Raw genomic sequence first — 16,177 nt, 5'->3', positions numbered from 1 at the left:
ATAGTTTTATTATTATTTGCTTTGTCTGCTTCCTGTTCCTGTGTTTTTTCACTGACTTGTTTTTCCTTTAATATAATTTTGAAAAAGTCAAAAGTATTCTTTGTGTGTTGGTGCTCTTAGCTTCATTTCTGCATTTTGGCTACTTTTTCATTACTGCATGAAAAGTATAACTTGGAATGCTTTTGCAATAATGAATAATAACATAACTAGAAGACCATGTAAATTGAACCAAGTATAAAATCACAGTACTTAATTTCTGTGCTGGCAAAGATTCTAACAGAAAAAGGATGTTATTTATGAGATCAATCAAGTTTTTTGTACACCTGAACCATAGGACCACTTCAATAGATTTTCCATATATATTCAGTTTATAAAGCAATAAAAATACAGTTATAGAAATAATAGTTATAATATCTGTAGTATATTGGAAAGTGTTTATTGTACATTGTGAAGGGCATATATGTCAGCACATTGAGCGGATGAGACTAGTATGAGACAGGCTTCCCTTACTCCTTTCAACTTTTCCTCTTTCACCTTTTTTTTCCCCTCCCCTTTCTACCTCTATGCAATTAAATTGCTGTTGCTCTAACATCAAAAAGTTCTAGGTAGTGCACACAAGATGCTTATTGCTCTCCATTTCCAAGGCAGAATATGACAGCTGAGGACCCTTGATGTGTGGTGGGAGATATGTCATAAGAGATGTCCCTCTTAGGATTGCATAATTCTGGAATATCTGTTTTTCCCTTGTAAAATGGAGCAGAAGCAAGCTGAAGATCTACTTTTATTGTATGTGAGTAGGTCACATTCTAGCACCTGGACACCCGGCTCTGCAGTCCTGCCCATGCATCGTGGGGGGCACCTCACAGAGCACAGGGAGCACAGCAGACAAAACCTGTGATCCAGACTGTCAAGTTTTCTTATCTATCCTCTTACTTTGGTATAAGAACAGATTACTTCACACATTTTATGGAACAGATTTCTCCAGCATCTGTGCATGCCAAATAAGCAAGGAGGGTGGCAGAAGCATCATCACGCTGCCTGTCTCCATGCTTTGGGTACATTTCTTATGGAAGCGAATATTGAATAGTAGCTTCTTTGTGTCATTTTGAGTTAGATCAATAATCTCAGGAAAACTGAGCAGGGAGATAAAGAGATTCCAATCTGTCAGATGCTGTCCGTGCTCCTGGTCTCCCACTTGCTGGCCCTCTGAGGTATCAACGTGTGCTCTGGTTCGTGTTTACACCTCATACTTTGTACCAATTCTGTGCCACTCCATTACCTGTTGCTCTAAACAAAGGATGGAGAGCGGTTGCTTGGAATTATTATTTTGGAGTGTTTCCTGTGCTAATGTAGTCTTGAGGTAGCCACTGGAAGCCACAAGGTCGTATGTGGTCTGAATAGTTACATCACAGAAATAAGAGTTATAAATGTGTCTATCTATGCAGTTTGCTAAATGCTCTAGATGCCATTTCATGCAAGGGTTTTCTGTGTATACCATATGTCATTTCTGTCATGATTGCTAGAGAATTCAAATACATAGATTGTACCTTCCCCCAGGTAATGCTAGTACCAGAGAGCACTAACTTTCTTTTAATAGTTCTAAAATTATTTAGGAGGCTTTTTTTACAGAGATGCCTTTTAATGTTGCAGAGAAGAGAAAACTTTTTACTTTACTTGCTTTACTTTACAAAGCAACCAAAGCTATCAGTGCATGTACTGTGCTTGTTTCTCTCTGAATATGCATCTACAATCTTTCTGAAAGATGTGATTAAGCTTAAATTATGTTTCCAACCCCACTTTTAAATCACACTTTGCTGACCTGTTCTTTTTGTTACATGTTATTTCTAAATCTATTGTAAATGTGAAAAGAAATCCTTGCTCCTGGGGAATCAGTGGTAAAATTCCTGCTGACTTCCCTAAGGCAAGAATTTCCAATACAGGGTTTTGATATGATTTGGTAACAGATTTGCAGATTTAATTTATGCATTGCACTAAAATACTTTGTGTTAGATAAATATGTTGTTGGTGTAAAGCTGTGTTTAAAGTAATAGTTGTGTGTCTTTGTTTTTACTTTTGGTCTTTTAGTTTCCAGCGTGTTGTCCTTTTTGGTTTTGTTTTATTGCTTTTTCTTTAATTTTGCTTACCAGAGCCAAAGCCTTAGTAGAAGAACAACGCCTTTTGTTCCTAGGGTTCAGGTAAAGACTTCGTCTGCCTGACAGAGACTAAAGTTGTGGGTTTTTCTTTTGTTTGTTATGGAAAATGCATAGCAGGAAAACGTTACATTATAGTCCGTTTTCCCATATTTTGAGTGTGTTTCTTTAAATCATATTAACAACTTTCATGTCATCTTGTGAGCAGCCTGTAAAATTCTGCATGGGAGTGAAAATATTAAGTTAAAATTTAAAGAGACAACTAGTTTTTGTTTGATTTCTGCCCAATATTGATCTCATACAGGTTTCAATAGCGATGATGGCTATGCATCCCACATATAAAATCTGTGTACTGTTTAAGCAATAAATAATTTTGTGCTTGAGGTCATTATATAAAGATGAATGTCTCTTTAAATCATTCATTACTTAACATATACATTTTGCATTTTCCAAATAATAGTAGTGCCTCAAGTAGAAGATGGGCAAAAAATTTGTACCTTGTTTTAAGAAACAAATTTCTTGTATATGAAACTTGGTTCTTGCATTTTAAAGTACATCAAAATAAGCAAAACCTTACTTGAATAAAGAATGAATTCTCTCACTGTGCTGTTGAATTTATTTTGGTTCCATATTCTGTTTAGGTACAAGTTGTTTGCCTTTTTCGTTAGGAAGCTCCTAAGGTACTATAGATTAATGCAAAAGTAGGTTTTACTAATATATTACAATGCTTATCTTGCTTTGCTGCATGTTTTTTTGTAAATAGTATATTATCTGCTTTTCTTACAAAATATCTTTATGGAGATGTTAATCTTTTGTGTGGGAGATGTATAAATGCTTCTCTGGTTTGATCAGTTGCTCAAGGATAGATGTAAAGGATGACCTAAGCGATCAGAATGAGATGACCAAATTTCTTATTGAAATGGAAAATACATACATTTATAAAGGGATTGTAAATAAGAATCTAAATAAGATATCAAATATGAATCATATTTGGTAAAGTTCATCTTTTTTCAGAACAGTAATCCTTACAACTGCTTAAATATAAATTCAAAATAAAAAAATCTAAGGGGAAAAAAGAGATTAAAATGTAATGTCTTGATAGTATTGTTTAAGGTTAATATATTACTATATGCTATTGCCATAAACTCTCTTTGTATGAAAAATTAAAAATATCCTCTAGCATGATTAAGAAAGTTAGATTCTGCTCATGACAGTGAAATCAGAGGGGTACAATCACAAGCTGTTAAGTAGTTCATAGAGGTAAATATTGTATATGACATAAGTAGTCTTTTAATATTTATTTTCTTTTTAGATATGTGCTAAATAAATTAGGAAATGATATGACAGTTGATTGTTCAATTTAAAAAGGAAACATCTTCCTGAAACCTGCATGTTCATGAAATACTATAATGTAGAAATAACATGTAGTAGTGCCTTATTTTAATCATATTATATAAAATAAATACACATAAAAATTGTCCATTCTACTTAGACTAATGTCCTCTAATGAAAAAAAAATTACCTTGTTCAGGTGATTATGGTAGTCATTTGAGAAAATAGAAGAAATGTAATGTTTGATGGAGAATATCCAACAAGAACTGACAGTGTATGAGGCTTACTATCTCACCTCTGGTTGGATTATTTTGATATTGTAGATAAGAATTGTCTTTAGCCCCAATTTTGCTTCTACACAATGCCTGTGGAGTCCTTGTGGACCTCTCTATTTTTTTATTTTTTTTTTCAGAGCTCAGTAACAGTCAAAACTAAACATAATGTTTTTGACAAGAGTTCCTGAAAAACTCAAACTTATGACCTTGGCAATATCTTTACAACTAGATTAAAACAAAAAGTCATCCATTTGTCCACTTTTAGTAGGGATGGTAGGTAGCCTAAAAAGGATTAATGTAAGATATATTTATCATGCAGACTGCAGAGAAGAACAGGAATTCTCCAGTGGTCTTTAAACAAGCAGTCCAGCAGCAGTGCAGAATTCTGGTTACTTTTTGGCATGACAAATTCACTTACTCAGAGCTCTGAGCTGCTGTTTACAGTTGTCAGGAAGTATACATTTCATTGTGGGCTGTGGTATAGCTGTGTCTGTAGAATTGCTTACAAGAATGAGGATCTCCAAACTTTCTGTTTATACCTATTTGTTTCATCTCTCTGAACAGGATATGCACATCTTTATTCTTGCTTGTATCTTCCTTACTTGATAGTCTAAAACCGATCCTTTCTGGCAAAAGTTCCTCTCTCACATTTATCTCTGTAATTCCATTAGTTTTCTAGCTCTTGTGTAACTGGATGATTTCATAGAATCATCATTTTTTTATTGGGAAGAAAAACACTCAAATCCTTTTTTTTCCCTATCATACACCCTCCTCGTCTTTTACTAATTTCACAGTACTTGGAAAAGTGAGTATTTATTTCCTGAACATCTAGATTCAGTTTAGCGTACCAGCAATTTTCGAACTTGCAAAGTGATGCTTTGTGACATCTTTGCAGGGAACAATCTGTTCTTACATTTGTGTTGTCTATGCAGTATCTCTTGTTTACTTTTTGAGCCAGAGTTGCCATGAGACCACTGTTTTTTTTCTAACTTGAAAAATTTCAGACATCCTTTTTGCTTTAATACAGAACATCATACAAGTTTTTCCATTTGACAGCCTTTTCTTGTACTTTTTCCATCATATCAGATGGCAGCTAAAGCAGATAACAATAATAGTTTGATTTAGCAACCCTCAGTAGTCAGAATTTGTTAGAGGTATGCTTAACAACATCCAGAGCCTATCTCAGCTATGCTGTTTCCAATCTACATAAGCTTAAGTCCAGTAAAATTATTACTGTATGCATTTTTAAAAATAAACTGAGATTTCTTTTTTTTTCAACAACATGTCCTGCTGGTATATCTCATTTCAGAATAATGTGAGAAAGAAATGTAGTATCTCAGTTTCAAAATATTATACTAATAAACAACTATGTAGGTTACATGTACAATTATAATGAGCAACAGAACAAAAATATCTGGCCAGATCTCTCTCAAACTCAGTGGTGTTTGAGCAGGCTGTGGTGGTAAAAATCAAGCTGCAGGGCAGACTGTCTAATAAACTGAATTTATGTCCTTAATTTATGTAGCTTATACTAGCTTCAAATAAGTCTGAGGTGCCTTAAGGAGGATCTTTGACTTGTACAGTTAAAGAGAGGAACTAAGTACCTCAATGCCTCCATGAGTGATCAACCCAAATAAAAGGCAACTAACCCCATTAATGCTATTTGAAACTTAGGCTACTCCAGAGGGTGAGTTGATTCTCCAGAAGGAGGCATTTTCTGAGGCTACAGAGGACCAACCTTTCCTATTATGTGATTCTGTGAAAAAGGAATACTATATATACTAGATAACTGCATCCTCACTTCTCAGAATGCAATGCCAGCAGTCAGCTTTTGTATACTGTTGTATGTGTAGTAAGCTCATTCCAGAGACACAACATCTGCTGTTTAAATACTGTTTAGGCAAGAGATTGAACCTGGCTCTCAGAAGAGTGCCTTTATCATCAAGCTATTTCACATCCCTTTCTTCTCTGGAGTGTGAAGTCTCATCTGAAGCTGAGATAGTTTGGTTAGGAATATAAGTTTGTGTTGTTATCAAAGCAAGCTTAATTTTAGCATAGCGAGTTCCAGATCTGCTACCCATAATTGAGTATTGCTCTTGTATTAGACCACTATGAGTTAAGAAATGGAAAGAATCATATGAAGCTGAGACCAGACCCTCAGCTCCATTTCCCCCAATCATCTGACTGCAGAAAAGTTATTTCCTGCCTTCTGTGTGGCAGTTATTACCTGGAAGCCTGTCTCAAGGAGTGCAGCAGATGCACTGCTCTGTGAATAACAGACCATCTCACTATTTCGGAATGCACTGAATTTAGATGCCTGTTTGCCTGAATGTAGGTTACAGCAGAAGCTTTAGTGAAGCATTAAGTGCATGTCTGGCTGGCAAAGGAGCCTAGGGGAGGAAAGTATATGAGCATGTGAGTAGCAAATAAGTTTCCAGGATCTCACTGCTAAGTGGAAAGATCTTCAGAAAGCATTCAGGTTGGATCACTTTCAAAGTGCATTTTAGCTACCTACATCCTAAATAATCTAGATAGATGATGTCCTATTCAAGAAGAATTTTTACAGGTGTTAACCTCCAGATTAGCATTAGCCAGCACAATTTTTTCTGTGGCACATTTTATGTGTTGTAAGTTTAGCTTTCCCTTTCCTTCATTTAGATAAGGATTGCTTTGCTTCAGTTTCTTAGATGTTCTAAGCTTCTGAAAGTATGTATGTAAAAAATTGCTGAATTAAGGTTATGTAGATTCTGTGCTGTTGGTCAGCTACTTAAGTCTTTCACTGCTGACCATCACACCTGTACATTTTTGTGGGACTTTATGTTCTTTACTTTTTGGTGTCAGGCATCTTTTCTAGAACTTAACAAATCTATAAAACAAACAAACAAAAAAACTCTTCATCAACTTTTCTGTTATATGTATGCTATCTTGTGTTTATTTCACAATGTGAAACATTTATAGTGTACTATGAGATGTATTAGGATTGTCCTGTGTTTATAGATTAGGAATTGAGAAAATATGATCAGAGTCTGAGACAACCAGGTTCTGTCCAAACATTAGAAGCACCTCAAACTTCAATTCCAATGCTTTACTTAGCACACAAATCAGGGTCCAGGATTTCATACCAGGCTTCTAGACCCCAAAGAACATGCAATTATAAATGCTTTCCAAAATATCTTAAAGGGATGCATCCTTTGATACACAAGAGCTCTGGGAAAGTGGAAGGGATGGAATCCAGTCCTCTTGGACTGCACATGGCTGTCATAAATGGCTGTCCTTTCTCTATGAGTAGAAAGAAGAAGTTCTTGTAGGATAATACCATACCATCCAAATATTGTCATAATGTTTATACACAGGAGAGTCAGAATTAGATCAGTCATATTAAACTCATCTATCATGTTCAGTATGCTAATCTAACTCCTTACTTCTCATTTTCCTTTCCAATTTCCTGCCTTGACTTGTCAGATTTTCCTTCATCCCAGTCTCTCTTTCAATGTATTTTGTGCCAGTTACAGCATGGCTGGTTCTTTTGTCACCTCATACCATTTCTCTCTTTCAGTCTATTTTTGCCCCTCTGTTCTTCTCTGGTCCCTGACATTAATGGCTCCATTCTTCCTGTGTTTCATCAAGAAGTATTCTGTATATTTTACTTTCTCAGTAATTCTAAAGCAGTTTTTGATTTGTCCCTTCTTCCTTCTTCTAACTCTGTGAGAATGCAATCCCATCCTCCCCTCTATGGGGTTCTTTGACCACTGTCTTACAGTTTCTTCCTTTCTTCTCCTTGCACCCTAGTCAAATGACTGTTTGAGTTACAAGTGCCTGTAATGTGCATTGGAGTGCTAGAAGTGTGAATAGAGGAGAGAAAGCCTCTGGTCATAATTCTGACTCCTGACCTTTCCTGTAACAAGCCAAATTAAAGGGAAATTCAGGGAAAATTTGTCCATTATGTACAAGTGTTTCCCATTTTTTTCTTCTGAACGTGAAGAGAAAAGTAGAAGGTATAAGTCAATGCAAATTTTGAGCTCTTGTTCCAAAATACAATTTTGAGAAGATCTCAGAAAAATGGTGTGAGTTGATTTCAGTTTCTGCGTAGAGTAATTCTCTAAATATTTTGACTGAAGTTTTCATGCAAAAATTCAGTCAGAAACAAATATAGTGAAGAAATATTTGGCTTGAATATGAACACACAATTTTGGTTGTATTTTTGGCACCTATGTCTAGATTATTTCACATCCCTCAGTCACAGTTTGTGATAGTGTCTGTATCACAAATATATTGCATTCTACTTAAGCAAGCATAATTTTTCCCAAAAAAGCAAATGAAGATTATCTTCACTGCTATTCCCCTTGGGATGTGGGACTAGCCACGTCTGTCTTTTGCCTGAGGACTCCCAAGGAAAGCCTGTGGGTGGATACATTTAGTGTCAGAGAACATTTAAGTTGACTTGCACTTCAGAGGTCATTAAAGCTTTGCTTTGGATTTATACTGTTGATATGAAGCTTTCTGCTTGTAATCTGTAGTTGGGTGGAGACACCTAGATGTCCAGATAATTCACAGTTTAGAAAAAATACTGTCAAAGCCCCTTGCTTTGCAGGAATGTAGGAACAGCGTCTAAAAGTCTCTTAAATCTGACATGTTAAGGATAATTTCTCACAAAGGTTTTTGCTCTAGTAGCCACAGAACCCTTTAACTGTTGGTACCAGAAACCTATAAAGTCTGTAGTAGGGCCAATGACATGATAATAGATGACAGGTGTCCCCCTCTTTTTTAATATCCGTACAAATACTTTTGGTTGATGACTACAGGAATTACAAGATCTGAAGGAGTGGGGAGGGAAGACGTACACTCCTACCAATGATTGAGTTGGCGTGTATTAGTGTAATCTCACTTAGTGAAGTATTAGGAATGGCAGAAAGCCTAAATCAGCCCCTTCTTTGTGGGTTAGAAATCTTGAGAATTATATCAAGACCTTTCCTTAAGAGACTGAAATGCTGAAGATGAGGAGCTATGACAGCAGATGGAAATCCTGTCTCTGAGTGCACCTTCCCCTGGTTATGTCTATCTTAGCTAGGGTATATTCTTTCCCTGAAGGTGTATTGCTTGGTTAGGTGTGCAGTTGGGCATTATCTTCTTTGATTCCCTTAAGTTCAGGCAGGGTCTGTGTTTTCTTTAAACGTCCTAGTTTGTCCCCTGTCTCAGGCAAAGTCCACATGAAGAGAGCCTCCTCTGTAAGGTGTAGTTAATGACTGCAGTGCTACCACCATGTCATGGCTTCCTGGCTATTTGGAAGGCTTTGTTTTGTTCTAACTGCACCATTTCCCCCTTCTGCAGTGACTGCTCTAAAGTACGTATATTCTTTCCTTGACAGATGTATTTACAGCCATAGAATTCAAACTAAGATAGCTAAATAGCAGCTTCTAATGACTGTAGTGAAAAAGAATAGCAGATCAAGCCTAAGACTGGTTAATAGTAATTTCTACAGATGAGTAATAGTAGTTTTTACCATGTTGCTTAGTTGGACTATTAAGAGGGTTGGACTCCCTCTCTTACAATTTCTGGAGGGCTTATATGATGTCAGCATAAATCTATGCATCTTGAAAAGCATTTCGTGATATGAAATATTTTTGGTGGTATCCCATAGTCTTTTTAGCACAACAGGATGTGAAAAATTAATTCATTCATTGTGCATAAGCTCCTCAGAAATATATATATATGCATATTATACATTAGTAACGTAATACAATACAAGAGAGAATAATCCTAACCAGAGCACCATGTGAAAAACAATTAGTGTGAAATAATGCACTTATTGTACAGGGGTTTAAAAAAAAGAGTAGCTCCAGGTACATACTGAAGCTCTTATAGTATTAGCTTATTTTTATTTTTTGTTATGAATACAAAGTAGAACATAATATTTTCTGTTAAAGTAACCAACATAAATAGAAGCTTAGGAGCAAATTTATTTATAAGGACTAATATACTACTTCATTGTAGAAATGAGTTCACTAATTAATATTTTCTCCTTACAGATAAAACTGTGGTATGACAAGGTTGGTCATCAGTTAATAGTGACAATACTGGGAGCAAAGGATCTTCCTTCAAGGGAAGATGGGAGGCCAAGGAATCCTTATGTTAAAATTTACTTTCTTCCAGACAGAAGGTAGGGTGAAAACAAAGACAAGGAACATTTGAATAAGAGTTAGTCTGATACTGAGGTGGCATGCACAGCTGAGTTTATTGGCCATACATGGAAAAAATGTACAGTTTGGAGTTCCTGTATTGAACATGCTATGTAACAGCAAGATATCTTTGAACACTATACACAAACTTGCTTTCCCTGGCTATATTGTAAAATACTGAGTAGAAGAGGAAAGATAAACATATGTCTTTGAATGAGGATGTGTTATTTGCAGAGAATGTTGTTAGTATTTTATAATGCCCTTATTTCCTATGAGTGCTATTCCTGTTTAGTGCAAAGAAAATGCAAAGTTCACAGATTTCTGGACCGATGGGTCTGGCAGTTGATTTGTCTCACCTTTATACAACGAAGCAGAAACAGATTTGGCATCTGAAACCCACAGGTTTCTTATCATAGTATTAGTGATGAATGATAGGGCTGAAGGGGACTCAGTTGAGATTGCCCATGTGCACCTTGGAAACTTCCCCTAAAGCAAGGGTAAACAAATCTTAATTATAATATAAATAATTTTATTAATTTTTTTTTAACAGTGTGTCTAAAAATATTATTTCTCAGTTAATATTTTGATCCAGATTCTAAGTAACAGTTCAAAATTACAATGATTATATTACAGTTGTAAGTATTAAAAAACAGACTGTGTCTGCATTACTTATTAAAAAATCCTTTTAAATTAGTATGGCAGCTGCATTATGCAGCAATCAGCAGGTTTAAAATTAGGAATTGTTATGAGAACTTTTGTCAATATTCTCAGTAGAAGGAATGCGGGTGTTCTCCAGCAAAATTTGTTTCCATCAGAAAATATTAATTATTTCAAGTAGAAATATTCTGCAAAAGACTGCTTTCAACAACACCCTGGAGCCAGAGCCAGGACTGCCGTGGTGGCCTGCATGGAGACCTCACCTTGTAGCGGAGGTCCACCTTCGGTGTGGGTGGTTCCTTGCAGTCATCAGAAGATTTTGGGAGCTGTTTTGCGAACACTGTTCCTTGCAGTGTTGCTGTAAAAGAATATGTAACTCATTTTCAGGGCTTCTGGTTTCCCAGCTGTGTAGCTGGAGTCTTTAGTCAGGAAACCCTGCAGAGAAGGCCATGCACTGCCTCAAGCTCCCTGACCATTCCTTCGTGTGGGCCAGCTGCTCCTTCCTGCTCTGCAGTTGGAGTCAGCTGCTGTAGGACTGGAAGCTTGAGTGAACCAGCCGGCTCATTTTTCTGAAATGCAGATTTTTGCTGTGCCTGATACTGTCAGCATATATGTTCTGCTATCAGACTGTGCCTTGTGAAAATCCCCTTTACAGAAGTACATTTTGCTTTATAGAATACTGTTTTGAAAAAAAGCCACCAAAACCCAACAAAAATATTAAAACATTTCTGGTTTTCAGGGAGCTTCTTAAAATTTGAGTTGGCACATGAACTCGAAATCACCTAATCTTAGTTTTTAATAGGAAATTATGAATTATCCTCAATATACGCACTGAACTTTACAATAAAGGAAAATTCCTAATGTAGATTATAGTACCCATGATCCTACAAACTGAACTGCTGATTTAAGTATTCCTATTTTCCATGATATACTTATTACAGTATAATGGTATTTTGAACATATTTAATATTTAACTTTTTTTTTCAGTGATAAAAATAAAAGAAGAACAAAAACAGTGAAGAAAACATTGGAACCAAAGTGGAATCAGACATTTATTTATTCTCCAGTTCATCGGAGAGAGTTTAGAGAACGAATGTTAGAAATCACTCTTTGGGACCAAGCACGAGTTCGAGAGGAAGAAAGTGAATTTTTAGGAGAGGTATACAAGTATTGGTATTTACTATAGAAATACAGTTGCTCACATACTCATGTATAGATACAGTATTTTTGAAAAAGTTACTGACTATGCAAAGCAAAACTGTTTTATTGTTATATTTTTCTTTCTTTCACTTAGTAGTAAACAAATAGTGATCTTGCACTTTTCACATACTACTGATATGACATTCTTTTTGTGTTTGTTCTGTTTTAGTAACAGCATGAACATGGTTTCTCAATTCTAGTTGTTCATTAAAATCCATATTAGCCATAATTGTATTTTACCAAAATTTTGGTATGTCGCTCACTAACTTGCTACAAGATATCTGAATGCTGTAAAGGCTGTCATAAGGTAATAAAGGTTTTGTGAAAGATTTTTGTTGTATTTGATGTTGTAAAAGGCACAGGAGCTTCTTTCATATTAAATGCAAGACTTTTATATGACTTCAGACAAAGTCCTTAACAGTAAGATAATAATAGAATAACATTTATGAATATACCTACTTTAAAATATTCCATCATGTAATGCTTTCCTACTTTTAACTATTCTTTCTTTTTTAGATTCTTATTGAGTTAGAAACAGCATTACTAGATGATGAACCTCACTGGTACAAACTCCAAACACATGATGTCTCTTCATTGCCACTTCCCCATCCCTCACCATATTTGCCACGCAGACAACTCCATGGCGAGAGCCCCACACGGAGGTTACAAAGTAGGTTTTTAGTTTTACACTGTGTATAGTTAATTTGAATCAATGTGTAATGAAGTATATTAAATTCTTGCAGATGGAGAAGTGACAGAATTTTTATGTTAATTTATAACTTTTATGAATTAGGTGATATATGATTACTAATGAAAGTGTGACATGTTACAAATGGTAGTACTGACCACTGTGCAATACACCATTTTTTTCTTATGAGACAACACAGTTCAGATCCTCAGCTTGAGTAAATTATCTTGGTCTTTTGCAATGTGCTCTTTTTATCATGAAGTCCTATCTTCTATATTATAGTCATCATTTCATTGTTTAACCTAAAGTGAATGTTCAGGACCTCTCTCTTTACCTCATACTTTTTAAAATAACCTGTATATAACATCATATGTAGCTAAATTAATATCATGCATTGCTTTGAAGCTATTTTATGTTCACAAATAGAAATTCTTTTAAAATTCTATTTCGTAGATTTTGTTATACTTGATCCACAGTAGTTTGAAAGTATCAGTAGATATTTTGAAAATAGAGTATATACAATATGCTATTTAAAATAGATACATAAGAATAAGACAGTTAACGGTAAAAATCTGTTTCTTTAATATTTAATTTTTTCTCTAGTTTGACTGTTCAGTACTGTCAGTGATTTAAAACTGTTCTTCACTGAATTGACTTTATAAAATACCAGTTAGCAGTTATATAAAAAAACCCCAAGAAGCCAAATCAACCAACCAACCAAAAAAAGACCGAAACAGCAAACCAGAACAAAAAAACACACCACCATCACCAAAAAAAACCCCAAAAAACCAACACAAAACTCAACTCCCTTAAAAAAACCCCCAATCATAGAAGAATGTCAACTAACCAAAAACAGTTCCTAAGAATTGTTTGGGGTTTCTTTGAGTCATTGTATGTGAGTTTGTGTGCACTTTTCACACAAACTCACAGAAGCACATGCCTGTGCAGTCACTTAAACAAGGTTGGATATTTCGTATGTTCCATACGGGGTCTTCATTAAATAATCCATTATATATAAGTTTTTCAAGCAGTTGATCTGTTTTGCTTCTGTGCACTGGATGATGAGAAGGATTAAAATGCTCCATATCGTAATATTCTGAGATAGACACATTATCAGAGACTTACACTGCATAGCCTTGAAGTTGTAAGATTATACTTGTCCACAAAAGGAGGAAAGAAGTGATAGTTAAAAGGTAAGGAGCTCTATTGAAATTCAGTTCTCTTCAGTCTTCTTGTACACCATGACTGTTTCAGCAAAGTTTTAAAATTTTTTTACGTGGTTTCTGCCATCTTTTAAGACATTTTAGGAAGTTAAATTTTCCATGTAAAATGATTTTTACAGACCAGCTGGACATTTCTGTTTGTATGTGAAGTTAGTGAAATTCTGGTTTTCATGAAATATTCAACCCTGCAAACAAACCCTGTTTGTCTGTCATGCTTCATGTGTGCAATAAATAACTGCCATCAAGAATGAATAAAACAGTAACTGCTTTATTTTTGAACATATTTTAGTACTGCTTGACTAAAGATCTGTTCAATGATATTGATTCAAAATTTGAAAGTCACTCAGTTTTTTTTTTAAAAGTAATACTAATATATACTAATGCTAATAAATATTAATACTAATAATGTGCTCAACTGAACAATCTTATATGCCTGTCTGGAAATGCAGATGAAAGGAATTAACAAAACTTCTGGTTTGGTGAAACACTAAGGTTTGGTATAGATGTCCTGCTTTTCCATGAAGATGATTTAACCTGACTGTTTCCAGGGCACTAGTTCGACAACCTGGGGTTCTAAAAACTTCAGCCGAATATGCAATTTCAGATGTTCACTGTGATTGCTGGGGAATTTGCATTCTCTCACACTAAATTATTCTATGACCATTTGTACTGACATTGAGATTCGATAAAGGATTTTCTCTAGTGGTCTGGGAATATCATCATCATCATGGCCAGGCTTTGCAAACGAAGATTTAGGAAGGCTCTATCCACATTTGTTACAGGCGCGCTGGTGACTTATGAGGCCAATATGAAATAGACATATCCAATTGCAAAAGGCACAGCAGAAAGACTCCTTAGGTGGTGTATTCAGCAGGATATGATTCTTTCTGCATTGTCTTTTCTCCTCAAGAGTGATCCTGTGTGCATTCTCAAAGGAAACAGCAGTGTTATAGATGGTGTGTCTCCAGGCCTCCCGGTTTGCGGCCAGAGTAGACCAGTTATGATGATCAATGTGGCCGAGGCTGAGATGTTGTTTCAGGGAGTCCTTGTATCTTTTCTTCGGGGCTCCTCTCTTGCGGCAGCCAGTGGCAAGTTCACCATAGAGCAGGATCTTAGGGAGGCGGTGGTCCTTCATCCTTGAGACGTGTCCTGCCCATCGCAGCTGTGTTCTCAGCAACATGACCTCAATGCTTGTGACTGCTGCTTGTTCTAGAACAGATGTATTGGTCACATAATCTGACCAGTGGATGTTTAGGATTGTACGGAGACAGCGTTGATGGAAGCATTCTAGGAGTCACAGGTGGTGGTCTGGGAATATATTCATGTCTTAAATCCTTGTGTGTCATAAATAATTTTCAGTTTAAACAGATAGTTTTAAATGTACAAAACATGGTCTTCTGGAATTAAAATTTCTTCCTTCTGGGGACTGGAAAGACACACAATAGGAAATTTAGCATCTGGTCTGAGTTCTGCAATAGCAACAGAATCCATTTAGCAATTAAAAATACAATTTTATTTTGCTTTTTTTTATTGCTATCACACCTCTGAAATGGAAATAAAATTACTTCTTGGTGTTCAAAGAGATGGTGGAACATCCTACTGGAGAGATCCAGTGCTAAATTAGACAAGGTTCTAAGCAATTTAATGTAAGTTAGCCAAGCCTGAAACAGGCATTGCACCAGATGGCCTCCAAAAGGCTCTTCCCAATCTAAATGTCATCACCGGGGGACTGGTGAAGGGCAGACAGCATATCTTATGACTGTTTGCCTTCACTATGTAAAATATTTATACTATATTAATTACACATAGAAGTCTCATTTTTTTACTTTTTTGGGGAGGGGTTCAAAAGAGTATTAAGTTAAACAATATATTAGTTCCTCATGTCTGTAGATGTTTTTGTATCTTTAAATAACACTCTTGTATATGAGGAAACAGAAAATGTTATCCAGTGGTACATTATGACAATGCGAAAAAAATTTCCAGAATGAAGACGAGGCTTGGCTAGCATGTTTGTTTATGTTTTTCAATGCACATCTTAGAAAACATACTGGGCTGTTAATACAGTAGGCTAATTTCAATTTCTCGAGCCACAAAATCTGAGCAGTTCAGTCCTCCTACCTTTTGTTCATTTCTGTGATGCCTCTATATGTAGAATTAGTGAGTACAATATGAAGTACTTTATTGAATGCCCCCCAAAATTGTTAGTGTGAGAAATGACGAGAGATATTTTGAATTACAAGGTTGTTTGTTGTTAGTATAAATGCACATCTGAACATCTAAGGTTTCTTATCTTCATGATTGCCAAGTAGCGATAAACACATATGTTTGAAGACAATACTTAAATGTTATTCTCTAAAGGTAGTTTAAAAGAACCACCTACACTTACCGCTTACTTCTATTCTCTTTTTAATATCACTAAATTGTAGTGTTTCTGAAGAAGAGCAGACTGTCAGCCCTGAAGAGTGAAGTCCTCTTT

The 16,177-nt window shown here is 35.6% G+C and overlaps 1 protein-coding gene across 50 annotated transcripts in view; it reads left to right on the top strand.

The window, feature by feature from the left end:
* The window catches only part of RIMS2 (regulating synaptic membrane exocytosis 2), a 456,898-nt gene that overhangs the window by 253,428 nt on the left and 187,293 nt on the right, over nucleotides 1-16,177 (top strand). For 32 of the 50 annotated variants that reach the window (XM_032680574.1, XM_032680663.1, XM_032680634.1 and 29 more), the window contains 4 exons: nucleotides 2,148-2,195; nucleotides 9,784-9,914; nucleotides 11,578-11,749; nucleotides 12,307-12,460. In XM_032680574.1, the coding sequence (XP_032536465.1) occupies nucleotides 2,148-2,195; nucleotides 9,784-9,914; nucleotides 11,578-11,749; nucleotides 12,307-12,460 (505 nt within the window). The remainder of the gene's footprint in view (nucleotides 1-2,147; nucleotides 2,196-9,783; nucleotides 9,915-11,577; nucleotides 11,750-12,306; nucleotides 12,461-16,177) is intronic. The other 18 variants (XM_032680605.1, XM_032680712.1, XM_032680628.1 and 15 more) reach the window with 1 other exon arrangement.

The sequence above is a fragment of the Chiroxiphia lanceolata genome, chromosome 1 (genome assembly GCF_009829145.1).
Source record: "Chiroxiphia lanceolata isolate bChiLan1 chromosome 1, bChiLan1.pri, whole genome shotgun sequence".
NCBI lineage: Eukaryota > Metazoa > Chordata > Aves > Passeriformes > Pipridae > Chiroxiphia > Chiroxiphia lanceolata.
This window is presented reverse-complemented; position numbering and strand designations above follow the sequence as displayed.